Raw genomic sequence first — 22,982 nt, 5'->3', positions numbered from 1 at the left:
TTCCTGAGCTTGGTCTCTGGGCTCTGATGAGCGAGGTCCGGATCCTCAGAGCGATCTAGGTGTCTAACTAATTGATTTCAATGGGAGTTAGGCATCTAAATACCTTCATGGTTGTGGGCCTGCTGGGTTGGAGGGAGAATGGGTGGGTCCCTGAGTGCAGTCCCTGCTACCACAGGGGTTGATAAATCAGTCTCAAGTTTCAAACATTTACATTGTTGACCCCCGCTGTTGGGAGGCTGCTCCAGAGCTGCCCTCCTCTGGGGGTTAGAAACCTTTTCCTCTGCAGCATCAATTTACTCCTGGTGAGTTTATCCCCATTTGTTCTTGAGCCTACATTGTCCTTAAGCTTCATTGGGGCCACCTCACGTAGGGCCAGAAAGCGCTCGTCTCCCGGCTCAGCCTTCGCTGGGCTGGACAAGCCAAGCTCCTTTAACTTCATGGGGCGAGCGCAGCTCTGCCATCTCCCCGATTGAGCTGGCAGCCCTGATTCAGACTGAATTCCTCGGTCTTGAACTTGCAGGACCAGAATTGGCCGTGGTGGTCCGGGGCCTACCAGGGCCTTGCCCAAGGACATTAGTGCTTTGAAGGGGCTGGGGAGGGGGTAGCGAGCAGGGAAGGGAGTTAAATGAGGTTGGGCCGGGCAGCAGGGCCCTGGTCAGGAAGGGGTTAAGGGAATGTGGAGATCTAGGGTGGTCTGTAGGGCCCTGGCCGGGGAGGGGTTAAGGGGGGTGGTCGGGGGGGGCCGTAGGGCCCGGCCGGGGAGGGGTTAAGGGGATGGGGTGGGGGGGGGCCGTAGGGCCTGGCCGGGGAGGGGTTAAGGGGGTGGTCGGGGGGGCCTAGGGCACGGCCGGGGAGGGTTAAGGAGGTGGTCGGGGGGGGCCGTAGGGCCCGGTCGGGGAGGGGTTAAGGGGGGTGGTCGGGGGGGCCGTAGGGCCCGGCCGGGGAGGGGTTAAGGGGGGTGGTCGGGGGGGGGCCGTAGGGCCCGGCCAGGGAGGGGTTAAGGAGGGTGGTCGGGGGGGGGGCCGTAGGGCCCGGCCGGGGAGGGGTTAAGGGGATGGGGGTGGGGGGGCCGTAGGGCCCGGCCAGGGAGGGGTTAAGGGGATGGGGGTGGGGGGGGCCGTAGGGACTGGCCGGGGAGGGGTTAAGGGGGGTGGTCGGGGGGGCCGTAGGCCCGGCCGGGGAGGGGTTAAGGAGGGTGGTCGGGGGGGCCGTAGGGCCCGGTCGGGGAGGGGTTAAGGGGGGGGGTCGGGCGGGGCCGTAGGGCCCGGCCGGGAGGGGTTAAGGGGGGTGGGTCGGGGGGGGCCGTAGGGCCTGGCCGGGGAGGGGTTAAGGAGGGTGGTCGGGGGGCCGTAGGGCCCGGCCGGGGAGGGTTAAGGGGATGGGGGTGGGGGGGCCGTAGGCCGGCCGGGGAGGGGTTAAGGAGGTGGTGGGGGGGCCGTAGGGCCCGGTCGGGGAGGGGTTAAGGGGGGTGGTCGGGGGGGCCGTAGGCCGGTCGGGGAGGGGTTAAGGGGTGGTCGGGGGGGCCGTAGGGCCCGGTCGGGGAGGGGTTAAGGAGGGTGGTCGGGGGGGGCCGTAGGGCCTGGCCGGGGAGGGGTTAAGGGGATGGGGGTGGGGGGGCCGTAGGGACTGGACGGGGAGGGGTTAAGGGGGGTGGTCGGGGGGGCCGTAGGCCCGGTCGGGGAGGGTTGAGGGGGGTGGTCGGGGGGGGCCGTAGGGCCCGGCAGGAGGGGTTTAGGGGATGGGGGTGGGGGGGCCGTAGGGACTGGACGGGGAGGGGTTAAGGGGGGTGGTTCGGGGGGGCCGTAGGGCCGGTCGGGGAGGGTGTAAGGGGGGGTGGCGGGGGGGGCCGTAGGGCCCGGCCGGGGAGGGGTTAAGGGGGGTAGTCGGGGGGGCCGTAGGGCCCGGCCGGGGAGGGGTTAAGGGGATAGAGGGGTCGGACAGAAGGGCCCCGGGCAGGGAGGGGTTAATGGGCGGGGCCCGGGGCGGGCACGTGGGCCGGAGCGCTCCCCATTGGGCCGCGGGGGATGTTTTTGAGCGGCGATTGGCGGCGGGGCGGGGGGGGGGCGGGGCCGGCGCGGGCTCGGCCGCAGGCCGCTGTCAGTGGCTCGGGGGCCCCGGGCGCGATGCGGCTGCTGCGGGCCCTGCTGGGGAAGGCGGCGCGGGCCGCCGGGGCCCCGTCCTACATCGAGCACTTCAGCAAGTTCTCGCCCTCGCCGCTCTCCATGAAGCAGTTCCTGGATTTCGGTAACTGCCCCCTCCCCCCGCCAACACCCCTCCCCCACCCGGGCAACTGCCCCCCCCCGGAGCCCCGCCCCCGGCAAATACCCGCCGCCCCCTCCCCCACCCGGGGCCCCGCCCCCGCCCCCGCCAAGCACCCTCCTGGTAATACCCCCCCCCCGGGCAACTGCCCCCACCTGGGGCCCCGCCCCCGCCCCAAATACACCCTCTGGCAACTGCCCCCTCCTGGGCCCCGCCCCCGGCAAATACCCGCCGCCCCCTCCCCCCCCCCGGGGCCCCCGCCCCCGCCAAGCACCCTCCTGGTAAATACCCCCCGGGCCCCGCCCCCACCAGGCAACTACCCCCACCCGTGGCCCCGCCCCCGGGCAACACCCTCCTGGGAAATACCCCGCCCGGAGCCCCGCCCCCGGGGAACACCCTCCTGGTAAATCACCCCCCCCGGGCAACTGCCCCCTCCTGGGGCCCCGCCCCGGCAAATACCCGCCGGCCCTCCCCCACCCGGGGCCCCGCCCCCCGCCAAGCACCCTCCTGGTAAATACCCACCCCCGGCTTCCGCCCCCCACCCAGGCAATACCCCCCCCGGGCAAATGCCCCCACCTGGGGCCCGCACCCCCAGCAAACACCCTCCAGGGTAAATACCCCCCCCCCGGGCAACTGCCCCCACCTGGGGCCCCACCCCCTGCAAACACCCTCCAGGTAAATACCCCCCCAGGCTCCACCCCCACCCAGGCAAATATCCCCCACCCAGGGCAACTGTCCCCCCTGGGGCCCTGCCCCCGGCAAACACCCCTCTGGTAAATACCCCTTGGCCCGCCCCCACCCGGGCAACTGCCCCCCCCCTTGATCCTCCCCCACCCGGGGCCCTGCCCCCAGCAAACATCCTCCTGGTAAATACCCCCCGGCCCCTGCTTTACTGGGGACACTGCCCCCAGCAACACCCCTTGGGACCTTCCCCCGCTTCCCCCCCCTCCTCCAATCAAATACCCACAGGTCCTGCCCGGGGAAATACCCCTCCCAGGCCCCACCTCTGCCTGGGTAAATACCCCTGGTGCCCCTCCCTCTCGTAAATGCCCCCGGGCCCCTCCCTCCCGGATGAATACCCCCAGGGCATGTCCCCTCCCTGGGTAAATACCCCCCTTGGCCTTTCCTGTGGAGGTAAATAGCGTCTGGTACAGACAGCTTCCATCGCGGGTAAATATCCTCCCCCCAGCTGGGTAAATACCTCCGGTTAAATCTGTCCCCTTCCCGGTGGGCCTTTCCTCCCCTGTGTACACTTCCTGGGGTACGTCACCCCTGCCTCCCGCCTGGGTCCATCCCCCTCCATCGCCCGTCCAGGTGCATGCCATGTCCCTGCCACGTACCCCCGCCCCTCCGGTGCATAGACTCCCCCCCCAGGTAAGTATCCCGGGGGCTTGTGAGGGGCAGGCTCCCCCTCTACCCCTGTGAAACAATTCCTGGACTGTGGTAGTTACACCCCACCACACACACACACACACACACACACACATTGCCTGGGTACCTACCCCCCTGGCAATGGGGGCTGGGGGGCCATGGGGCAGGAGGGGGATAATCTCTTCCCCCACTCCCAAGGAGCAATTCTGGGACTGGAATCAATGCCCCCGCTCCCTGCCTGGCAAAAGATCCCTGGGTGGCAGGGGAGGGGATCCATGGGGCAGGTTGGAGGCAGGGCTGCCTTCTCCCTGCCCCGTTGGCAGTATGCCCTGAGCGTGGAACGTTGCATTCCCTCCACCCACCTTGGGGGCACGGAGCGGGGAGATCAGGGGCTCCCTGCTGTTCATGTTCACTAACCGCCCGCTGGGGCAGGAGGGTGCAGGGGGGCTGGCTTTCCCTTTCTCTCTGTGGAATAGTCCTGGGTAAATGCCCCCTGGGGACAGAAGGGAGGTTCATTGGGGGTAGGAGTGGGGAGCAGCTCTTTCTAGAACAGTTCAGGGATTTTGGAGCTATCTCCTGCTCCCAGGGCTTAGGGACATCTGGCTATGGGGCAGTGGTGCTGTGGGGGGCGTGATGGGTTGGAGGGAAGGTGAGGTCCATAGTAGTGGCCCGATCAGGGTTCTGAATTCCTGACGGGCGTGGGCTTAACACAGTGGCTAAGTGGATTCCCCCCTTGGGCTGGGGGCTGATTTGTCCCTCTAGCTCAGTGGGTCGGGATTTGGGCTTTTGGTGCGGAGATTGCTGGTGATGGCCCTGCTGGTGATGCAATGTGAGGGAGTCATTACCAAGTAGGGGGCTAGGAAAGGGCTAGAAGGACTATAGGGCTGAGAGTGGGATATGTGGGGGCTGGGAGGGGCTGGAAGCGGAAAACCTCCCATGTGATCCTGTTCTCTGGGGAGTGGAAGATGTAGGGGAAATCAGTGGGTAGGATGGTGCATGAAATCAGTGGAGGGAGAGTAGGGAGTGGGTTTAATTGGACCCCCTCCCCAGGCAGTAGCAGGAGCTATGGGGGGAGGAGAGGACGGCTACTCTTGTCCCTGAATTACTGTAAGGTTTGCTCTCCGCTCTTCTAAGGGACAGCTGTGGGAGAGGGTGAGAGGTTGTTTTTTGCACGTTGGAACACACTCCGTCCATCCCCCCCACACCACGTATTCTGGGGTGTCTGACTCTGATATACCAAACCCTCCAAGGATCCCCCCCCCGGAAAATCCTCTTTCAAAACAACAGGTGCTGCCTTTCTTTGAGGTTTCGAGATAGAACCCTCCCTCTCAGCAGCTGCAGGCAACCGCAGCCCCTCCCTGCTGCTTCCCAGCCCACTAGCTAGAGCAGGGGGGCTCCTGGGTTCTGTTCCTGCCTGCCGACTCCCTCCTGGCTGTGTGCCTCAGTATTTCCCCATCAGTTGCATGGGGGGTAGCGAGACCAAGCCACGGCCCAGGGCAGGCTGGGAAGATGGATTCACTGATGTACATGGAGATCCGTGGTCTGAAGGAGATAGGAAAAGGCGAAGGGGTTTATTGCCGTGAAGTATTTGAGATGCACCACAGCACCCTTACACGTGTGCTGAAAAGGGGGAGGGTGCCGGTGCCCTCTGCCTTGTCCTAGAACCATTCGCTGGCTCCTGCCACTGGAAGCACCTCCCACCCGCCCCCCCCCACTGTCCTCCGTGTCCATTTTCATGTGGCTTCTCGTTCCAGAACAAATGACGGGCCTGCCATGGCTTTCAAAACGCTAGATAAGTCCCTGGCTGGCTGGCGCTGCATGGCAACCTGCTGACACGCATGCTGGGTGTGTGTGTGTGTGTGTGTGTGTGTTTCTCTCCTTCCACTAGCCACTTGTCTGGCTCGCCTGGTCTCATTCAGTGCTGCGTCAATAGCCTTTGTTGCCTGCAAAACAATCTGTGCTGTGTTTAGCTAGTAACTGCCAGGGATGTACGAACGCTGCAGTAGCTCAGGTTACATCTGTACATTTGTGTGCGTGTGAGTACACACACACACCCTGCTACTCCTCTCTACAGAATGATGCCCTTGTTTACCAGCCTCCCACCTCTTCTCTTCTCCCTGCATCTACTCTATAGCCCTGCTGTGATCTGACACTAATCATCACCCACCTATTTTTTTTCCGAGTAGCAGCCGTGTTAGTCTGTATTCACACAAAGAAAAGGCGGACTTGTGGCACCTGAGAGACTAACACATTTATTTGAGCATAAGCTTTCGTGAGCTACAGCTCACTTCATCGGATGGCCGTGCATCCGATGAAGTGAGCTGTAGCTCACGAAAGCTTATGCTCAGATAAATTTGTTAGTCTCTCAGGTGCCACAAGTCCTCCTTTTCTTTTCACTATTATTTTGTTTTCCTCCTCCAGACCCTCCTTGAGCCTCTTGGCCCATGTCCCGGTCACTCGGGTGCTTTTGACTGTGGGTGGGTTTGTTGGTTGGATTCCTTGCAGAACTTGGAGTTGCTGCCAGTGGGGCGGGTTAGTTTCCTTCTCTGCTGGCCAGTACAGGGAGTTCCCCGGTCATTAAGGCTCCTAGCGTCTCTGTCATTCCGCGGCAGGGCAGACCTCTCCTTAGGCAGCCCACCATTGTGCCGTGCTGTACTTAGCCAAGCACGGGACACGTCAGAGTTCAGGAACACGCCGCGAAGCTTCAGGACTGTTGTGCGCTGAATGCCACGCATACCACGTGTGCCAGGCGCTGGTCCCTGGGGCTACGAGGACCCAGCGCTGCAATTTCAGACCCCAGGGCTGAGTTCTCTATTACTGTTACCCCCACCGTACAGATGGACGCATGCCCCCGCGGTGGCGGCAATGCATTCGAACATCTGCCCTGGCACCTTTCAATGGTACTTTCTGTGCCTATCACGGGTAACAGGGAGCCAGGGTTCGATTCCAGAGAGGAAGCCTGAGAAATGGCTCCTGGACCTGGAGAAGGCAGCCAGCGTGCCTACTCCCAACCTGGGAAGGCAGTGGTGAAATAAAGAGGACTCTTTGGAGGCCCTGTGATTGGAATGATGTGTACAGATGGAGGGATCCGAGGCACAGAGAGGTTAGATGACATGCCTGAGGTCACTCTGTGAATCAGTGGCAGAGCCAGGCACAGACTCCAGTCTTTTGCTCAAACCACTAGATGACCCCACCTGCCCTGGCCTCGTGGGCATGCCTTCAAAGTGATGGGGGTACTCTCCCCATTTCCCACTTTGGGCAGGGCAAGTTGAGCAGTAATGGGCTACAGCCTGGGGTCAGCATGCGACCTGGCCTCGCTTGTGAGTCTGCTGTACACTATCCCCTGCTGGAGCTCGGCAGCTGGATGAGGTGACTCTGGTGGAGGGAGCAGCAGATGAGAAGGGCTGGTCTGCGACTGGCAGAAGGAGTGAAGTGATGGGGACAGCTTTCCTCCCCCTCCCCATCCTGAGAGCTGTGCCCAAGACCCTGATGGAGTTCAGCCTGTTGCAAGGGAGTGTGGCCTAGTGGTTAGATTGGCTAAAGCTGTACTCAGTGGGGGAGCATGGAGGGTCTGAGGTGTAATGTTTGGGGATCAGCATGAGATCCTCTGATGCAAGGGGCTGTAGCGGAGGAAGGGGCTGGAGGAACCAGGTAAATGCTCTGGGTGAGCACCTGGGAGTCCAACTGGTGGTCTGATATACCATCCTGAGCTGATATTGGGGGCAGGACAGGTGGGTGTCTGCTGAAGGGATAGGTGCCTACTTCCCCCCCAGTCAGGCTTGGGGTCACTGAGATCCTGCTTTTCTAATGGTGGGGCTTCTATCTCTAGGGTCCAGCAATGCCTGCGAGAAAACCTCCTTCACCTTCCTCCGCCAGGAGCTGCCTGTCCGGCTGTCCAACATCATGAAGGAGATCAACCTGCTGCCAGACCGGGTCATCAGCACACCCTCAGTGCAGCTGGTGCAGAGCTGGTGAGTAGGATGGACTGCCAGTCAAGGGGGTGGGGGTGGGGGGCGGGGCAGCATTGCTAATTGGCGTGTATGTGGGGGGCACGGCACTGCTAGCCGGGGGGGGGGAGCATGGCACTACTAGCTTGTGTGTGTAGGGAGACACTGCCATCCTTTGCCTGTCTGACCCCATATCCCACCGCACCCACCAACTCTCCTCAGTAAGCCCTTGCTCACCTGATCTGGGTTTACATGTAACAGATGCAGGAGGATGAATGAGGATGGCAGCTCAAAGACCCGGCCCGCTGAGGGGCTCTGGAATGGACATACTGAGTGCGGGGCGTGCAATAGCACAGGGGGTGGAGGAGACAAATCAGTGATAACTGGGGACTGAGGCAGTTTATACTCAAAAGACCACTTCTAGACTAGGGCTCGTCTACACTTGAAATGCTACCATGGCACAGCTTGCCACTGTCGAGCTTCAGCGTAGGGACTTACCTACGCCAATGGGAGGTTCTCCCATCGGCGTAGGTACTCCATGTCCCCCGACAGGCAGTAGCTAAGTTGATGGAAGAATTCTCCCATCGCCCTAGCACTGTCTACACTGGGGGTTAGGTTGGCTTAACTACGCTGGTCAGGGGTGTGGCTTTTTCACAGCCCCGAGAGGTGTAGTTAAGCTGACTCAATTTTCTAGTGTAGCCCAAGCTGAGGAAAACAGGTTGTGTGTACACTAGTTAGCTACTGCATTTTGACCTCTAGTGTAGACAGGGCTTAACCCCTGTAAAGAACAGCTAGCTGACGGATCATGCTGAAAAACATGTCTTCCTAGACTTGACGTGGGCTCATGAAATTGTGCCAGGACAATGGACCAGCTGAGCAGGATCAGCCCAACACATAACAATTGGGGTTTTTCATTTTACGCTTCGCCCAGCCCTGGGCAGAACCCAGTTGGGTTTAGCTGAGGAGCAGGGAGATTTCCAAACCACCCTTGGGGGAAGCGCATGCTCCCTGATACTCCAGCTGTTGCGGCGCCCCCGCCAGGTCACCCTGGGTACTGCAGGTTTCGGGGCAGCAACTGTATTTAACCCCTGAAAGCCTGCTGGCCGGCAGCCCATTCTTGGATTTCTTCTTCCCCCTTGTACTGGTATGGTTCACATTGTTGTCATTTCAAAGGCTCCAGCTGCTCTGGTCTGGGTCCTTATAGGTTTGGGGGTTCATAGGCCAACAGGAGGGGGAAGAAATGGGAAATGTCCCTTTAAGACCGCCCCCCCCCCAGTACCCGGCCCCTGCCCACCAGACAGCAGCCGCCTGAACTTTGTCCTACTTTGGAGATCACGTGCGGGCTTGTTTGTGCAGCCAGCGATTTCCTCTTTTCACCCCAGAGGCTGCCCAGACCAGCTGAATCCCACGGCACCCCCGGGAGCTGGGGGGCAGGAGCCCGAGTTAATAGTAACCTGGCCCTTGCCTGCAGCTAAGCTGCACCCTGGAATTTGCCCTCCTGGAAGGTGCATTCCTGCATCAGTGATCCCATGGGACTGGCCGTTAACCCTTTGCTGCCTGCTCCAATGGCAGCAGGGGTGTGTGTGGGGTGGCTTTGAACCCTGTGCTGCTCCTTGACCCCTTTATTATTAATCTGCAAGGTCTAAGCTCCCCAGAGATTCGAGGGGCTGTGAAGTACAGGGTGGCTGGTTAAGCTGCCACGTGCGATTGTCACCGGTGGGTTGGTGCGTCTTCAGCCCTCCAATCTGTTCCTTCCCCCCCAATGTCTGTTCAAGTAGCCCCGGCTCGGAGGGGTCTGGGAGGTCCCCTGGCTGAACCCCTCTCCAGCATGAAGCTCTGTGGTCTGTCACTTCTGCTCAGGGGGCTTGATCCGGAGACACATGGGAGCCCCCATTGCAGCACCCCTTAGGGCGCTCGGCGGGGTTTGCTGTCGAGCAGCGTCTCCCGCCCCTCTGAGCCTCCCTACGCTAGTGCCCTTGCAGGCTACCTGCTAGACCAGCCTCGGGCCCCCTACACCCAGCTTTGCCAGTGCCCTTCCGTGCTGCCTTGGGCTCCCCATTTATGTCCATGCACTCCAGTCCTTCCTTGAAGCCCCCCCCACTATTCCAGCCCTAGGCCCCCCACACCCAGTTCTGCCCACATGCTTGGGTGCTCCGGTGATATCTAGACTGCTTCAGGACCCTGACCTCCCAACATCCCTTCCGTTCCAGACCAGCCTTCTCTCTACTTGGCCAGGGCCCTCTTGCTACTCCAGTCCTTGCTTCTCTGGCACCATGCTGCCTTGCATGGTGGCTCTGATGATGGGGCCCAAATGAGCACTCTCCTTACACCCCTAATCCCCTTGTGACTGGTGGTGGGATCTGCCCCGTCATCTCTGGACTTGAACCGCTCCTGTACTCATCCTCCTGCACCCTTGGGATCCCGTGATCAAAACTTCCTGATCTCACAGGACTGGTGCCTTGGCAGCTGCTTCCTTGTAACCTAAATCCCCAAGCAAATATACCAGAGCCCTGGGAAACCATTCCATCCCCACGCTTACAGCCAGCCTGCTTAGGAGTTTGCAGCTGTCATGGTGCCCTCTGGAAGGAGCTGTGTGTCTGGAGGAAAACTGTAACCCAGGGGAGGGGATGGGCTGCTACCGTGCTGACTGGCTGCTTGCTCCCGGTTCGACTGGCAGACATTCCCGATAAGGTGAGGCTGCAGAGGGCAAGGTGCGCTGCCTGTCCCAAAGCCTCTGGCATGGTGCAGGCCCGGGAAGTCGCTGGCCCCCAGCTGCTGCTCTATGTGCTCCTCCTTCACCAGTTGTACTTCCTATCATGCAAGGCACTAGGCTAGGCTCGTCTCTGCTGTCCCTATGAGGGAGGAGGGCTGGGGGATGCTCTAGGGGATGATAGGCCGTGGGTTAGGGAGCAGCTCTGCCTAGACTGGGCTCCCAGAGATGGACCTCTGGAATATGCCCTTGATTCAGTTAGCCCAAGTTGTAATGGCTGCAGGTTAAGATCCTGTCAGGTGAAGCTGGGCTGGGTTGGTGTTTGGAGGGGAGACCTTTGCAGGAAGCCCAGGTGCCTGCTGGAAGCTGTGGTGGTGGCTCCAGTAGGAGGCAGCCTTCCCTGTAGTTCAGCCCTAAACTGGTGGCTGCTGCATTGCATGGGGGGGTTATGTTGCTGGAGGTGCCAAGCAGTGATCCTGCCTGTTAAGGATCCCAGAGTGTTCTCCGCTTCCTGTCCTAAACTCTTGGGGGGGTGTGCGCGCTGCTGCTTCCCTCTCCAGAGCTTGTTTGTAAAGTGCGGTGCCTAGACTCTGTGGGTCCTCTTCCCTCCCATGGAGGCGGGTAGTGGGGCATTGCTGTCACACACAGTCTCTCCAGGGTGCCTACCAGTTGAAGGACAGGGATCGGGGCCACACTGCATTGATCGGGACTCCCAACATGTGGCTATGGATTATAAATGGAACCTGCATCCCTTTTCGTCCCCACTCCCTTACAGGTATGTTCAGAGCCTGCTGGACATCATGGAGTTCCTGGACAAAGACCCTGAGGACCAAGGCACCCTGGGACAGTAAGTTGGGTGTGGGCTGAACGGGTTAATAGACTAAGCCCAGGAGGGACCCTTCACTCGCCTCCTCTGCCCTCCTGTGTCCACAAGCCAAAGGCTTTTCCCCAGAACCTGGATTGAATCACTCCCAGTGATTGAGAGTCCACCACCCTGGCGAGCTGTCTCCGTGCTGAATTACCCTCCTGGCTAGCAAAATGCAGCTTATTTCAAGGTTGAATTGGATCTAGCCATTGGATTTTGTTATGCCTGTGTCAGCAAGATCAACGCCCCACCTCCACCTAGCCAATATCTTTCCCGTGCGCAGGTGCCTATATACGGTGATCCAAGTCACCTCTCACCCTGCTCTTCCGTAAACTGACTAAGTGGAGCTCCTTAAGCCTCTTGCTGCCAGGCTTACTTGTGCAGCCGTTGAATTCTCTCCCTTATGTCCGCCTCCCCCTTTAAGCGTGGAGACCGGAAGTGGACTCAGTATTCTAGTAGCCGTTTTACCAATGCTGTGCACTTGTCTATTTCTGCTTGATATCCCTCTGTATACACACCAGCATCACGTTAGGCCCCTTAGCAACAGCGTTACCCCGAAGTCCTCCTGTGAGTTCTTGCTTCCCAAGATCTAGTCTCCCCTCCTTTAGGTGTAATCTGCTTTTCTTTCATCCCAGAGGAGTAAACGTCCATTTGAGTGTGTTACATTGTGACCAGTTGACCAGGCGACTCAGAGAGCTCTGTAACGTTAACCTATCCTCATCATCTGTTACTCCACATGGTTTTGTGTCATCTTGCAAACCTTACCAGCAAAAATTTTATATGATTTTTATCAATGATCTAGAAGATGTCAAATAGCACCGGACCAAGAACCAGTCCCTGGGGGACCCTGTGAGAAACCTGGGGGACCTTGCCCTACTCAGTGATATCTCCCCACTAACAACAACGTTGTCACTGAGCCGGTTGGCAATCCATCGAATGAGTGCCTTGTTAGTTCCATAAAATACAAGGTTTTTTTTAATCAGAATGTCATCTAGTACTAAATCGAACACCTTGGAGTAATCTAAGGATACTATGCATAGTTTATCAAGCAGACTTGTAATCTTGTCACAAAAAAAAGATAACAGGGTTGTTCGATAAGATCTAGTTTCCATGAAATCGTGCTGACTGGCTTTAGTTGTATTGTTTGTCTCTAATTCTTCGATAGAACAGTTAATCTGAGACTCTGTTATTTGCTGGGGAATCACATCAGCCTAACTGATCTATAGTTTGCTGAGTCATCCCTTTGCCCCTGCAGTGGCAGGCCTCCAATTTGGAATTTCTCTTGTTTTCCCAGATTGGTTAAAAATTAACACTTGTGATATAGCTGGTTCCTTTAACGCCCTTGGATGTCAGTTATATGGGCCCTCACATTCTCCCTTGCTCCAATTGGTGAATTTTTTATTCCAATGCGATGGATATGTCGTCCTGCTTCATTCCAGATACACAACAGGAATCCCTATTGAACATTTTTGCCTTCTCTGTATTGCTATTTATGATTTTTACCCTCTGCATCTAGCAGTGGACCGATACCTGACTAGGGATTCCTTTTGTATGGCCGCATTGAACAGGACAGTCATGCTTTCTTGCTGCCCCACCTCCGGCTCCCAGATCCTGGCAGGGACCTCCGCTCGGGCTGGGGTTCGGCGTGAGTGTCACTGAAATTTTATCACAGATCGCAACTACCTCCGCACCCCCCCCATAGCCCCCCAGTCCAGAGCTGAATTCCAGCTACAGCACTTCAGCCATCTCTAATGTTACATGTGCCCTGGAGATCCATGTCAGCTGTGTGGTGGAATCTGCTCCAGGATTTCCCAGGCAGCTGCACCCGCGTTAGGGTTAGAATGGGGGAGAGAGCTCCTTCAGCCATAGGGGAACCTGGACTGGATTGCTGTGCCTCCCTGGAATGTACTGGGGATCTTGCTGTCCCCTGCCTCCTTGTTGTAGCCCTCTGGTTCCAGGCTCTGGGAAGCTGTCTATATCCTCGCCTAGCTCTATGATGAGCTGCTCACATCTCACATGGACTAACCCCCTCTGCTTTCCCTTCCTCCTTTTCCCAGATTCACGGATGCCCTGATCACCATCCGTAACCGGCACAATGACGTGGTGCCCACCATGGCGCAGGGGGTGATAGAGTACAAGGAGGCCTACGGGGATGATCCCGTGTCCAACCAGAACATCCAGTACTTCCTGGACCGCTTCTACCTGAGCCGCATCTCCATCCGCATGCTGATCAACCAGCATAGTGAGTGACAACCGCCCAGCCGAGCCTGCTGTCTCCCATGGAGCGGAAGGGACCGAGTGAGGGGTGGGCTGCAGAGGAGAGGTGGAATGAGGCAGGGATCAGATTCTGCGGTGATGGGCACAGGATTGAAAATGTACATCCAGTGTGTCTCAACCTTTCCAGACTACTGGACCCCCTTCAGGAGTCTGATTGGTCTTGCATACCCCCAAGTTTCACCTCCCTTAAAAACTACTTCCTTACAAAATCAGACCTAAAACCACAAAAGAGTCACTGGATACTATTACTGACAAATTGCTGACTTTCTCCTTTTTACCCTATAATTATAAAATAAATCAATTGGAATATTAATATTGTCCTTACATATAGAGCCATATAAACAGGTCACTGTGTGAATGAAATTTTAGTTTGTACTGACTTCTCTAGAGCTTTTTATGTAGCCTGTTGTAAAACTAGGCAAATATCTAGATGAGCTGATGTACCCCCAGGAAGACCTCTGGGCTAGACTAGAAGGAATCAGGGAATAGACCCTACAAGCAGGGAGATTTCAGCAGAGGACTGGGACCAAGGGATGAAATTTGTGGGTGGGGAGTACTGGGACAGTGTGACAGGGTAGGAGAGATGGAAACTGTCATGCATGTTTTTGATCCTTCTGGGGACCCCCTCAGACTTGTATGTTCCAGTCTGTGCTGAAGTCCGTCCTCCCCACCAACGCACATCTCCCCTCTTTGTCTTCCCCTCCGTCTCTTTCCATGCAGGCCTGCTCTTTGATGGCAGCACCAACCCTGCTCACCCCAAGCACATTGGCAGCATCGACCCCCACTGTGACGTGTCTGAGGTTGTGAGAGGTCCGTGCCCCATAATGGCTGAGAGGAAGCATCCCTACAAAAGGGTGGGGGCCCCTGCGTGGTGGAGCAAAGCAGGCTAAAGGGTCTCACCAAGATGAGGTTGCACTGGGGGCTCGGAGGGGACAATAGCTGGCTTGGGAGATCAGCTGGGGAGCCGGTTCTGATCCGTGCCAGACCAGCGGGGGCTGAAGACGATTTGTTTGGAAGCTTCTCTGTGTGACGAGTTCGGTGGATCTCAGCCTAGGTGCCGGTGGACAATCGTTCATGTGACAGATGTCAGACTGCCTTGGGGGTACCCCAGAGACGCCAAGCACTGGTGGGCCACAGTGACTGAACTCCCCTTGTCCCTAAAAGGGGGGTCCCTGCCAGGCAGGGGACACTGGCACAGGGCAGCCTGGGGGAAGTTCACCCAGCTGATGCCCAGCTTGTCATTGTTCTGGGAGTAAATATCCCGCTCCAGTCTGTCATTCCCAGTGCTGTCCATGCTGAAATTCCTTGTCTCCCATCCCCTTACTAAGTCCTGAGCCTGTCCCAAGGGGAAGCAGGCACTGAGCTCCACTCTCTTGGGTAGAATCTGTGCCGATCCCACCTCTCCCTGCTCTCCAGATGCCTACAACATGGCCAAGCTGCTGTGTGACCAGTATTACATGGCCTCACCCGATCTGGAGATCCAGGAGGTCAGCGGTGAGTCTAGAGGGACCCATAGCCCCTGGGGACGGGGAGTGGGTGGGGATGCTTGTGGGGTAGCAATTGAGCCTGGCGGGAAAGTGAGTTGCTTGTAGGGTGCTGGGGTTGGTAGGGAGCCGCAGAGGGCGAGGAGCTTTCTAAGGAAGCTGTCACAAGGTGGCTGGCCCTTTACGGGGAGCAGGGCCCAGCCTGGCTTGCAGCTGATCAGCGACCTCCCTGCTGAGACTGATGAAGTGACTCTAAAGTGGCTCAGTTGAGGAAGGGAGCTGCAGGAAGCAAGGTGTTCCCCATGGTGCAGGGCGAGAGACACAGAGGAAATGCCTCGGATCGCTGCAGCCCGCTTTGCGCAGCGGGTAGCTTTGCATGTGTTACGCTGAGAGTTTGGTGTCTGAAGAACAAAACCGTGCCCTGAAAGACGGGCCTGAGCCGTCCTTGGGCGTCAGTCCTTCCTGGGTTGGGGGACTCAGGCCAACAGCTTACAGGAGCATTTCCCTTACAGCCGCTGTGTTCTTTCCCTTGTAGCCAACAATTCCAAGCAGCCGATCCGCATTGTCTACGTCCCATCTCACCTCTACCACATGCTCTTTGAGCTCTTCAAGGTAAGGCTCCCGGCTCTATGGTCCTTCCCCTGTAGCACTCCTTGCTCTGCAAGGAGGTGACGAAGCTGGAGAGAACCATGGTGGAACTTGGCATCCTGTCTGCCTGACCCACTGGTGGTTCCCTGTAGTAGGCACCGGAGTTTCCAGCTCCTGCCTCTGGCGGTGGGTGAGGTGGAGGCCAGGGAGTCCATGTTTCAGGAGGGGATTGTGAATATGTCATCTTTTTCTTCTGGTTAAGAGATGAATAAAGGAAAGCACTTTTTCATCCACTGTGTTAACCTGTGGAACTCATTTCTGCAGGATTTTTGCCTAGGGAACTAGCTTTAGTTAAACATTTTAAAGAAGGAATCGACTAATGATAAGTCCAGGACCATCAGGCCTCTGTGCTTCAGGACATCTGCAGATGACTGGCTCAGGGTCAGGAAGGAACTTCCTACCCTTACAAATACTGCACAAATAGGTGCATCGTGGGGAGTCTTTGTACCTTCCTCAAGCATCAGGGCAGGCAGGGGCCAGGCTAGAGGGGCTATCATAAAATCCCTGATGACCTGCTTATTGTCTCTGTTCCCTCATAGAATGCCATGCGAGCCACCGTGGAGAGTCACGAGTCCAGCCTCCGACTCCCAACCATCAAGGTGATGGTAGCACTGGGTAAAGAAGATCTTTCTATCAAGGTAGGTGGCCTGACTGAGGGCCCGAGGGATAGAAAGGGACCCTCAGCATCAGCTGTACTGTGGGGCACAGGCTAATTCCCCAGGGAGCTCACTTTTGTCCTGGGAGTTCTCTGCAGTGCAGCAGGTAGACTGAGTGGATGTGGTCTAGTGGCTAATAGAGGATTGGGCAAGCAGACCCTCCTGAGTTCTGTTTGACTATCTGACTTGCTGTCACCCTGGACCTGGGACTTCAGGGAGCATGTGTGTGTGGGGGGTATTTAGACCACATCCCCAAATGTTGTCTAGCTTCCCTCCTCCAGTGCAGCTCATCTCTGCGGCTGTCTGGGATGCCAGTAGCCAGTCCTTGCTTGGGAGCCTCCAGCTTGAACCCTGAGGCTGTTTTCCCTGCTCCCCCAGCCTCATGGGGGTATTTCCTCCTGTCAGGAGGGCTGGACAGAGCACCCTGTCTTGGCCTATTTATGCTTCCTCTATATCAGCCAGCAGCAGGCGCTACTGGGATTTCTCCCTGAGTGCATGGTGTGGGGGGGGGCATGGCTAACACACCACTGGTCAGGGCATGTGAGGAGTCGCCAGGGGCTGCTGACGTGATGTCCCATCGCACAGATGAGCGACAGAGGTGGCGGGGTTCCGCAGCGGAAGATCGAGCGGCTCTTCAGCTACATGTATTCCACCGCGCCCACCCCCCAGCCCGGCTCGGGCGGGACACCCCTGGTACGTATCGGATCAAGTTGGGCCCCCCTGGGTGTCCTTGCAGGTAGCACGTTGGTCAGGGTGATTTTGTGGGGCTGTGGAAGAGATGGGTGGAATTCCCTAAGTCCTTCCGGGTAACCACCCTCCCCCTCCGGAGCCGTGTGCAGGGGATTCCAGTAAGCAGCCTGCACATATACTGCTCTGTTTGGATCGCATGGTGATGATGGCGGAGGGCCTTCGTCTGACAGCCAGGAGTGGGAGGAGGGTTTGGGGGGTTCCTGATGTCTGGGTAGGGTGATTTTGGGGGAAGTAGGGTCTGATGGTCGGGCAGTTTGCTGAGACCTCTGCAACCATAATCACCTGTCGTCTTCTCCCCGCTCCACCAGGCTGGCTTTGGTTACGGCCTACCCATTTCCAGACTCTATGCCAAGTATTTCCAAGGGGACCTTCAGCTCTTCTCCATGGAGGGTTTTGGGACAGATGCAGTCATCTACTTGAAGGTGCGTAAATCACCCCCCGAGTCTCTCTTTCTCAAACCCGCGGGTTCAGGCAGGGAATCTAGAAGAAAGGATGTCCCAGTGGTTAGTGGGCCTACCTAGGACTTGGGAGGCCTGTGACCTTGAGCAAGTCCCTTAGGGCTTGTCTACACAGGAAAGTCTTACTGGCTATGCCAATAGAACTATACCGGTATAATTCCCTGTATGGACACTCTTATACCGGAATAAGTGTGTCCCCATGAGGAGTTATACCAGTATAACTACATTAGTTTAAATTCAGACACTGGCTTATTCCAGTATAACTTTCCCATGTAGCCAAGTCCTTAATCTCTCTGAGTCTCAGTTCATTGCCATCTGTAACGCAGGGCCGGCGGCACCGCCCAACCTCACGTATGGGCAGTGAAGATAAATGAGAGCTTGCGAGGCTTGCAGATGTTACTGCAGTGGGGACCAGAGATAAGTGCTTACACTGGAGGGGTTTGCTGAAGGTCCCCAGCCCCTGGCTTTTCCTCTTCCTTTGTAACAGAGAAGAAAATGATCGCTGCCCCATGTCACGGACAGTGGGTGGAGTCTCCAGATCTTACAGACTTGTCCCCATTGAGCCTGTCCCTCCTTGGTGAAACTTACGTGGGTCAGTTTCACTCTGTTCCTAGCCACTTCACGCTACCCCCAAAGGCTCATCTTGTGTCTCAGCCAAGCGTGTCTCTGTTCAGGATCAATACTTGACTAAGATTAGTGACGTAGCCAGGGTGACTTAGGTAGCCACTGGAGCAGGAGCTTGGGTCTGAGTTGGTCCTGCCCATGGGTATGGGAGCGGGTTCTCGGGATATCATTTACATGCTGGGTCAGGCTGAGAGGTGATGTGTAACTGACCGACTCCTCCTTACACTCCTAGCTCTGGAGTCTAAGGGCTTGTCTGCATCAGGGATTTTTTGCTCTTAGTGAGTAGCTCTTTTAAGTGACACTACTATTAAATCATTTAAATATAAATATTTCAAATATTAATAATCATATTCAAGTCAGGTTTCAATCGGGTGAAGACTTTGTAAAAGCTAATTTGAAAACGTGTGCTATTGCAACTGTGAATTTTACATTTTTTTTATCACAAGCTAAATTGTAAACACTGTTTTCCTTCAGTGCCACTACAATTAGGGGTATTGCATGTGAATTTTACAAAATGTCTATAAGCCAAAAAAATCTGAAAATGTAAGACCCTGATCCTGCGAATGCTTAAGCAGGGACGTAACTTTACGCACATGCCTTGTCTCATTGACTTCAATGGGATTACAGTTAAGCACATGTTTAGGCACTTACCACATCAGGGCTAATATTGTATCTTTATTAAACTTTTATTTTATTGGCATAACATTTTTGAGCGAGACGAGGTGGGGGAGGTAGTATCATTTATTAGACCAGCTTTTGTTGATGGAAGGTAAATGCTTTAGAGCCACACAGAGCTCTTTTTCAGGCCTGGGGAAGGAGATCAGAGAGTCTGACCTAAATACAAGTTGGGACAGATTGTCAAGCGTAAGGGGTTATCCATGTTGTAGAGGCCACTTGAAATGAAGTTGTCGATTGAGGGTTAGGCTGTTATGCGTTGAGGGGGTTGAAGCGGGCAATTAAGGTTTAGCCAGCTAGTAGGGTGAGTTACAAATTGTCATAATGAGCCATAAAACTCTGTGGAATCCATGGTGTTGAGTGTCTAGCAGAGTTAGGAATTTGAGGTTGCAGGCTCACCTTTTGAAGGTGTTGTGTAGATTTTCCTTGAGGATGAGTATTGAAAGATCAGATCTAAAGTGATCGCTTTGTGAAAGGATGGTAGTTTTGTCTTTTATCACTTTTCTGCATGAGTTCATTCAAGAGCGTAGTGATCGTTTGGTTTCAGAACCCTCATGGTGGTTGGTGGGACATTTGAAGCCCTGCATGAGGAACCCCACATATAGTGTGTAGGACCAGGAATCTTGAAAGTTGTGTTGGGGTGGAGGGCGGGGTATTGATCAGCAATGGAGATATGTCTGCAGGTTTAGCATGTGTTGCTCTGGCAAGAGATGCTGCTGCTTTGAGATGGTGTGTCCTGGACTGTGGGAAGCTATAACAACACTGCACAAAATCTTTGTCAGTTCAGAACAAAATTGTTGCAGTGTGAACTGTGAAAAGTTATTTCGACTTTCAATACAATGCAAATATTCTCAATGACTCGGTTATACACATAGGCCAATGTTTTCAAAAATGAAGAGGAGCCTAATGTTAGGTGCTTTGGAAAAATCCCAGAGCCTATGTAATTCAAGTACGCACGTCCCATTGACCTCAAACCCCGATGAAGGCATATTAGCCTGGTTAAAGCATTTCAGCTTTCCTGACTTGTGGGAGTTCAATATATTGGAAGTGGCATTGGCTGCAAACAGAGTCAGGGGTATCTGCTTATCACTGTTGTGCCAGAGTTTGCAGTTCTCTGTTGATGCCCTGGTGCTGTCTTTTTCAGCACAGATGAACATTTTGTGTGTGAAACTTTAGTAGAAAAAAAAATCTTTGTAAAACCTGAAATTCTGTCACCAACCAGGAAGCTAATTAAGGGAAGATACAAAACATCCACTTTAGCCAATTAAAATGGGGGGAAAGTAAAGAACCAGCAACACATCAAATAAAAACGATTAACATTTTTAAAAACTGGGGTTTAGATCAACTAAAGAAACTCGAGGTTTTTATTCACCCAGTTGTAGCTAACCTCAGTATATAGACACTCCCTTGATGCAACTGCTCCTGGCTTCAGTTCATAGCCAGTGCATGGGCTGGGGATCAGAAGCACTGCACTCAGACCGACCCTCGTGCAAAAACCCACAGAGACGTGATTAAAATCTTCCTTGTGGAGGGAGCTGGTGAGGTGAGGTAGAAGTAGAGCAGGTTGGAAGTTTTCTGACAAAACTCAGTGAAATGTTTCACTGATTCTGTTACAGATTTGACAAAACTTTTATTGAAACATAGGCAGGCTTCACTGCCTCTTCCCCCACCCCTGAAGCTCTGGGGGCCAGGCAGCCCCTTGCTGGCTCCCAGAACTGGTGGGTTGGCAGAGAGACAGAGCCCTCTGGCTCTCCGCCCCTCCAGCAGCTGGGCATGGAAGGCTCTTGTCAGTTTCACAGGTGAAATTAACAGGAGCCTTCTCTGAGGGAAGCTGGGAAAATTCCCTTTCAGGTGTCCCAAAATGGAATCTGTCTTTAAATCCTTCTGTGTGGAAAAATTTCACGGACTTGACGTTTCATCCTAATGTGAGATGAAACTTTTTCAGAAATGTGAAAATGTCCATGGGAAAGCGATTCCCTTTCTCAGCCAGCTCCAGTTAAAAGCCCTGGGGAAACAAATGCAAAATCTGACCTGCAGAGACTGCTTCCCCCCTGCCTGCCCCTCTGAATGCAAATTGCATTCCAGCACACACACTTCCCCCTGCTTTGTGGCCAGGAAATGGAAGCAAAGAATCACAGGGTTTCATTAGCAGTCTTTGATATCAAACTCCTGTATCATGAAGGGAGCCTAGTAGTCAGAGCAGGAGCCTGGGAACCAGGACTCCTGGGTTTCTTGGATGGAAGGCTACAGAAGAGGACAGAACGTTGCTGATGCCCTGTGTCCGGAAGGATTCCAAAGCACTTTACAGGCTAACATGTGGCATGAAATCTGCCTTGAATAGGGACCAGGCGGGAAACAGCAGAGGTTGATCTTGAACCATTGTCCAGATTCTACCAGACGTCTCCTAGGGAAACTTCCTAGTTGCTGGCTGTGCCATTGGGAGGATGCTTGGAGGCCATGGGGTCTTGGGGCTAGGATTCACTGCAGAGAGAGCACTTCTCCTGTCCACTGACATGCGGTTACCCACAGGCCTTGTCGACAGAGTCTGTGGAGAGGCTGCCAGTCTATAACAAGTCAGCCTGGCGCCACTACCAGACCATCCAGGAGGCAGATGACTGGTGCGTGCCAAGTACGGAACCAAAGAACACCTCCACCTACCGGGTGACCTAGGCCCCTGGGCGCACTTGGAGACGGAGAATCTATCCACATCACAAAAACCACATTAGGAGAACTCGAGTGATGGACTCTTCCTATTGACCAGTCTGGCTAGCGCTCTGCCCAGGGCGTGAATGATTTCTTTTTACGGTATGTAGCGTGCAGTAGCCCTGCCCACCACTGCCTGGCATCTGCTGGGCTCCCCCATCTTCACACTAAAGAGAGCCGGGCAGGCTCCAGGCATCACCCGTTGTTGGGGGTTTTACCCATAATCCTTTTATTCACCATAGATCAGTTCTTTGCCTCTGCTTGCCCCTGGGAGGGGGACGACAGGAGTCAGGCTGTGGAGACGGCTTTTATGGTTACGGGGGAAACCAGTCCTCAGGCCGAAGAGTTTCAAATATGGGGAGAGAGAAGGCGGCAGGTGGGGAAGCCTTGTAGGTTCAGGTGTGGGGTGGACAGGGGCCCTGTAGAGAGAGCCAAGAGGGCCACGGGCTCAGACTCGGTCTGTTCGGCTGGGGGAGTTGGGAGCCAGGGCTGGAGCACCTGTGGGGGGAGGTGTGAGGAGAGTCAGGTGTGTCGTGAGTGGGGCGGGGGAGGGGCAAGGAGTGAGGGGGCCTTCATGCTCAGGGGCGTGTGGCCCAGGGGGCTGCTGGGAGGAGCCAGGGTTGCCCTTTTCTGAGCTGGGACAGTGGGATGGCATCAAAGGGAAAGGGAGGAGGCTGTCCTCAGTGCTCCCCTGCTTGGGTCGGGGTAGGCATTAGAACAGCCACCTGGGGCAAGAACAGTTCCCCTTGTTGGCTGGGAGAGGAGTTCGCAGTGGGGTCCCCTCAGATGGGGTTCAGCAGCCATCTCTCTCTCTCTCGGCTGTGTTTAAACACTAGGCATTACGGTGCCTCTTTCCAGCTCAGAGCTGCTGTCCGGGTCTGTCAGAACTCGGGACCCGTTCCCACTTACTGCCACACCTGCTGCTTGGCGCTGGCTGGAAGACGGAACGGTCTGAGGTGAGCTGGATGAGTTTGCTCTGCAAGGCAAAGGCAGGTGCTGATCTGGTGAGGGTCAGAGGGATTATAACTTTTTCAGTGTTGTCTGAAGCCTGGGCTCTGGAGGTGCCCTGTTCTCTCTGCCCACCTCTCGCCCGCTTTCCTGACCTGTTAGGTGTCTCTGTCCTTTCTGGGGAGCTCCCCTCGGCACCAGCTGCTCCCTGTGTTTTCACACCACTGCCCTGCACGTCCCACGTGTGACTGATTTCCAAGGCATGCTTTTTATGTACTCTGGAAAGAATCTGCACAGGTACATGTATATTTTTATGCTGTGGGCAGAACCCTGTTTCTGCCCCAGACACGATGGGTTAAGTCATGGCGTTCATCCCATTGTTGATCCATAAAGATGACATTGACCAAAACCGGCCTGGCGTTGGTGGTGGTCTCTTTGCACTTTGTGTTTTCCCGGCGTACAGCGAACACCACCCCCCTGGCAGTGGATTTCGCATCCTGCCTTCTGCATGGGCCCAACCCACTTAGTAAGTTGAGTGTTAAAACTGGATCCCATCAGCTCTCCAGACAATTAGCCCTTTCAAATATCTGTAAGGTAAGTAGTCTTT

The 22,982-nt window shown here is 55.7% G+C and overlaps 1 protein-coding gene across 2 annotated transcripts; it reads left to right on the top strand.

Annotated features, from left to right (window-relative positions):
• Nucleotides 1-2,068: 2,068 nt before the first annotated feature.
• On the top strand, nucleotides 2,069-22,784 carry PDK2 (pyruvate dehydrogenase kinase 2). 2 transcript variants are annotated; one of them, XM_043503496.1, is made up of 11 exons: nucleotides 2,069-2,244; nucleotides 7,460-7,601; nucleotides 11,063-11,134; nucleotides 13,210-13,394; nucleotides 14,150-14,239; nucleotides 14,846-14,923; nucleotides 15,449-15,525; nucleotides 16,101-16,199; nucleotides 16,803-16,910; nucleotides 17,276-17,389; nucleotides 17,752-20,638. In XM_043503496.1, the coding sequence occupies exons 1-11, from the start codon at nucleotides 2,124-2,126 to the stop codon at nucleotides 17,797-17,799; spliced, it is 1,134 nt and encodes a 377-aa protein (XP_043359431.1). In that variant the 5' UTR covers nucleotides 2,069-2,123; the 3' UTR covers nucleotides 17,800-20,638. The 2 variants fall into 2 exon arrangements, with proteins under 2 accessions (XP_043359431.1, XP_038241400.1); XM_038385472.2 differs by lacking the exon at nucleotides 17,752-20,638 and adding an exon at nucleotides 21,254-22,784 and having other exon boundaries at nucleotides 2,072-2,244.
• The last annotated feature ends 198 nt before the right edge of the window (nucleotides 22,785-22,982 follow it).

Source organism: Dermochelys coriacea, chromosome 27, assembly GCF_009764565.3.
Source record: "Dermochelys coriacea isolate rDerCor1 chromosome 27, rDerCor1.pri.v4, whole genome shotgun sequence".
NCBI classification, from domain to species: domain Eukaryota; kingdom Metazoa; phylum Chordata; order Testudines; family Dermochelyidae; genus Dermochelys; species Dermochelys coriacea.
Note: the sequence above shows the minus strand (reverse complement) of the source record. Positions and strands in the feature narration are given on the sequence as shown.

Coding starts and splice junctions, on each gene's coding strand:
- PDK2 (XM_038385472.2), top strand. CDS start 2,124: ATGCGGCTGCTGCGGGCCCTGCTGGGGAAGGCGGCGCGGGCCGCCGGG. Junction 7,602..11,062: donor GTGCAGCTGGTGCAGAGCTG/GTGAGTAGGATG, acceptor ACTCCCTTACAG/GTATGTTCAGAGCCTGCTGG. Junction 11,135..13,209: donor GACCAAGGCACCCTGGGACA/GTAAGTTGGGTG, acceptor TCCTTTTCCCAG/ATTCACGGATGCCCTGATCA.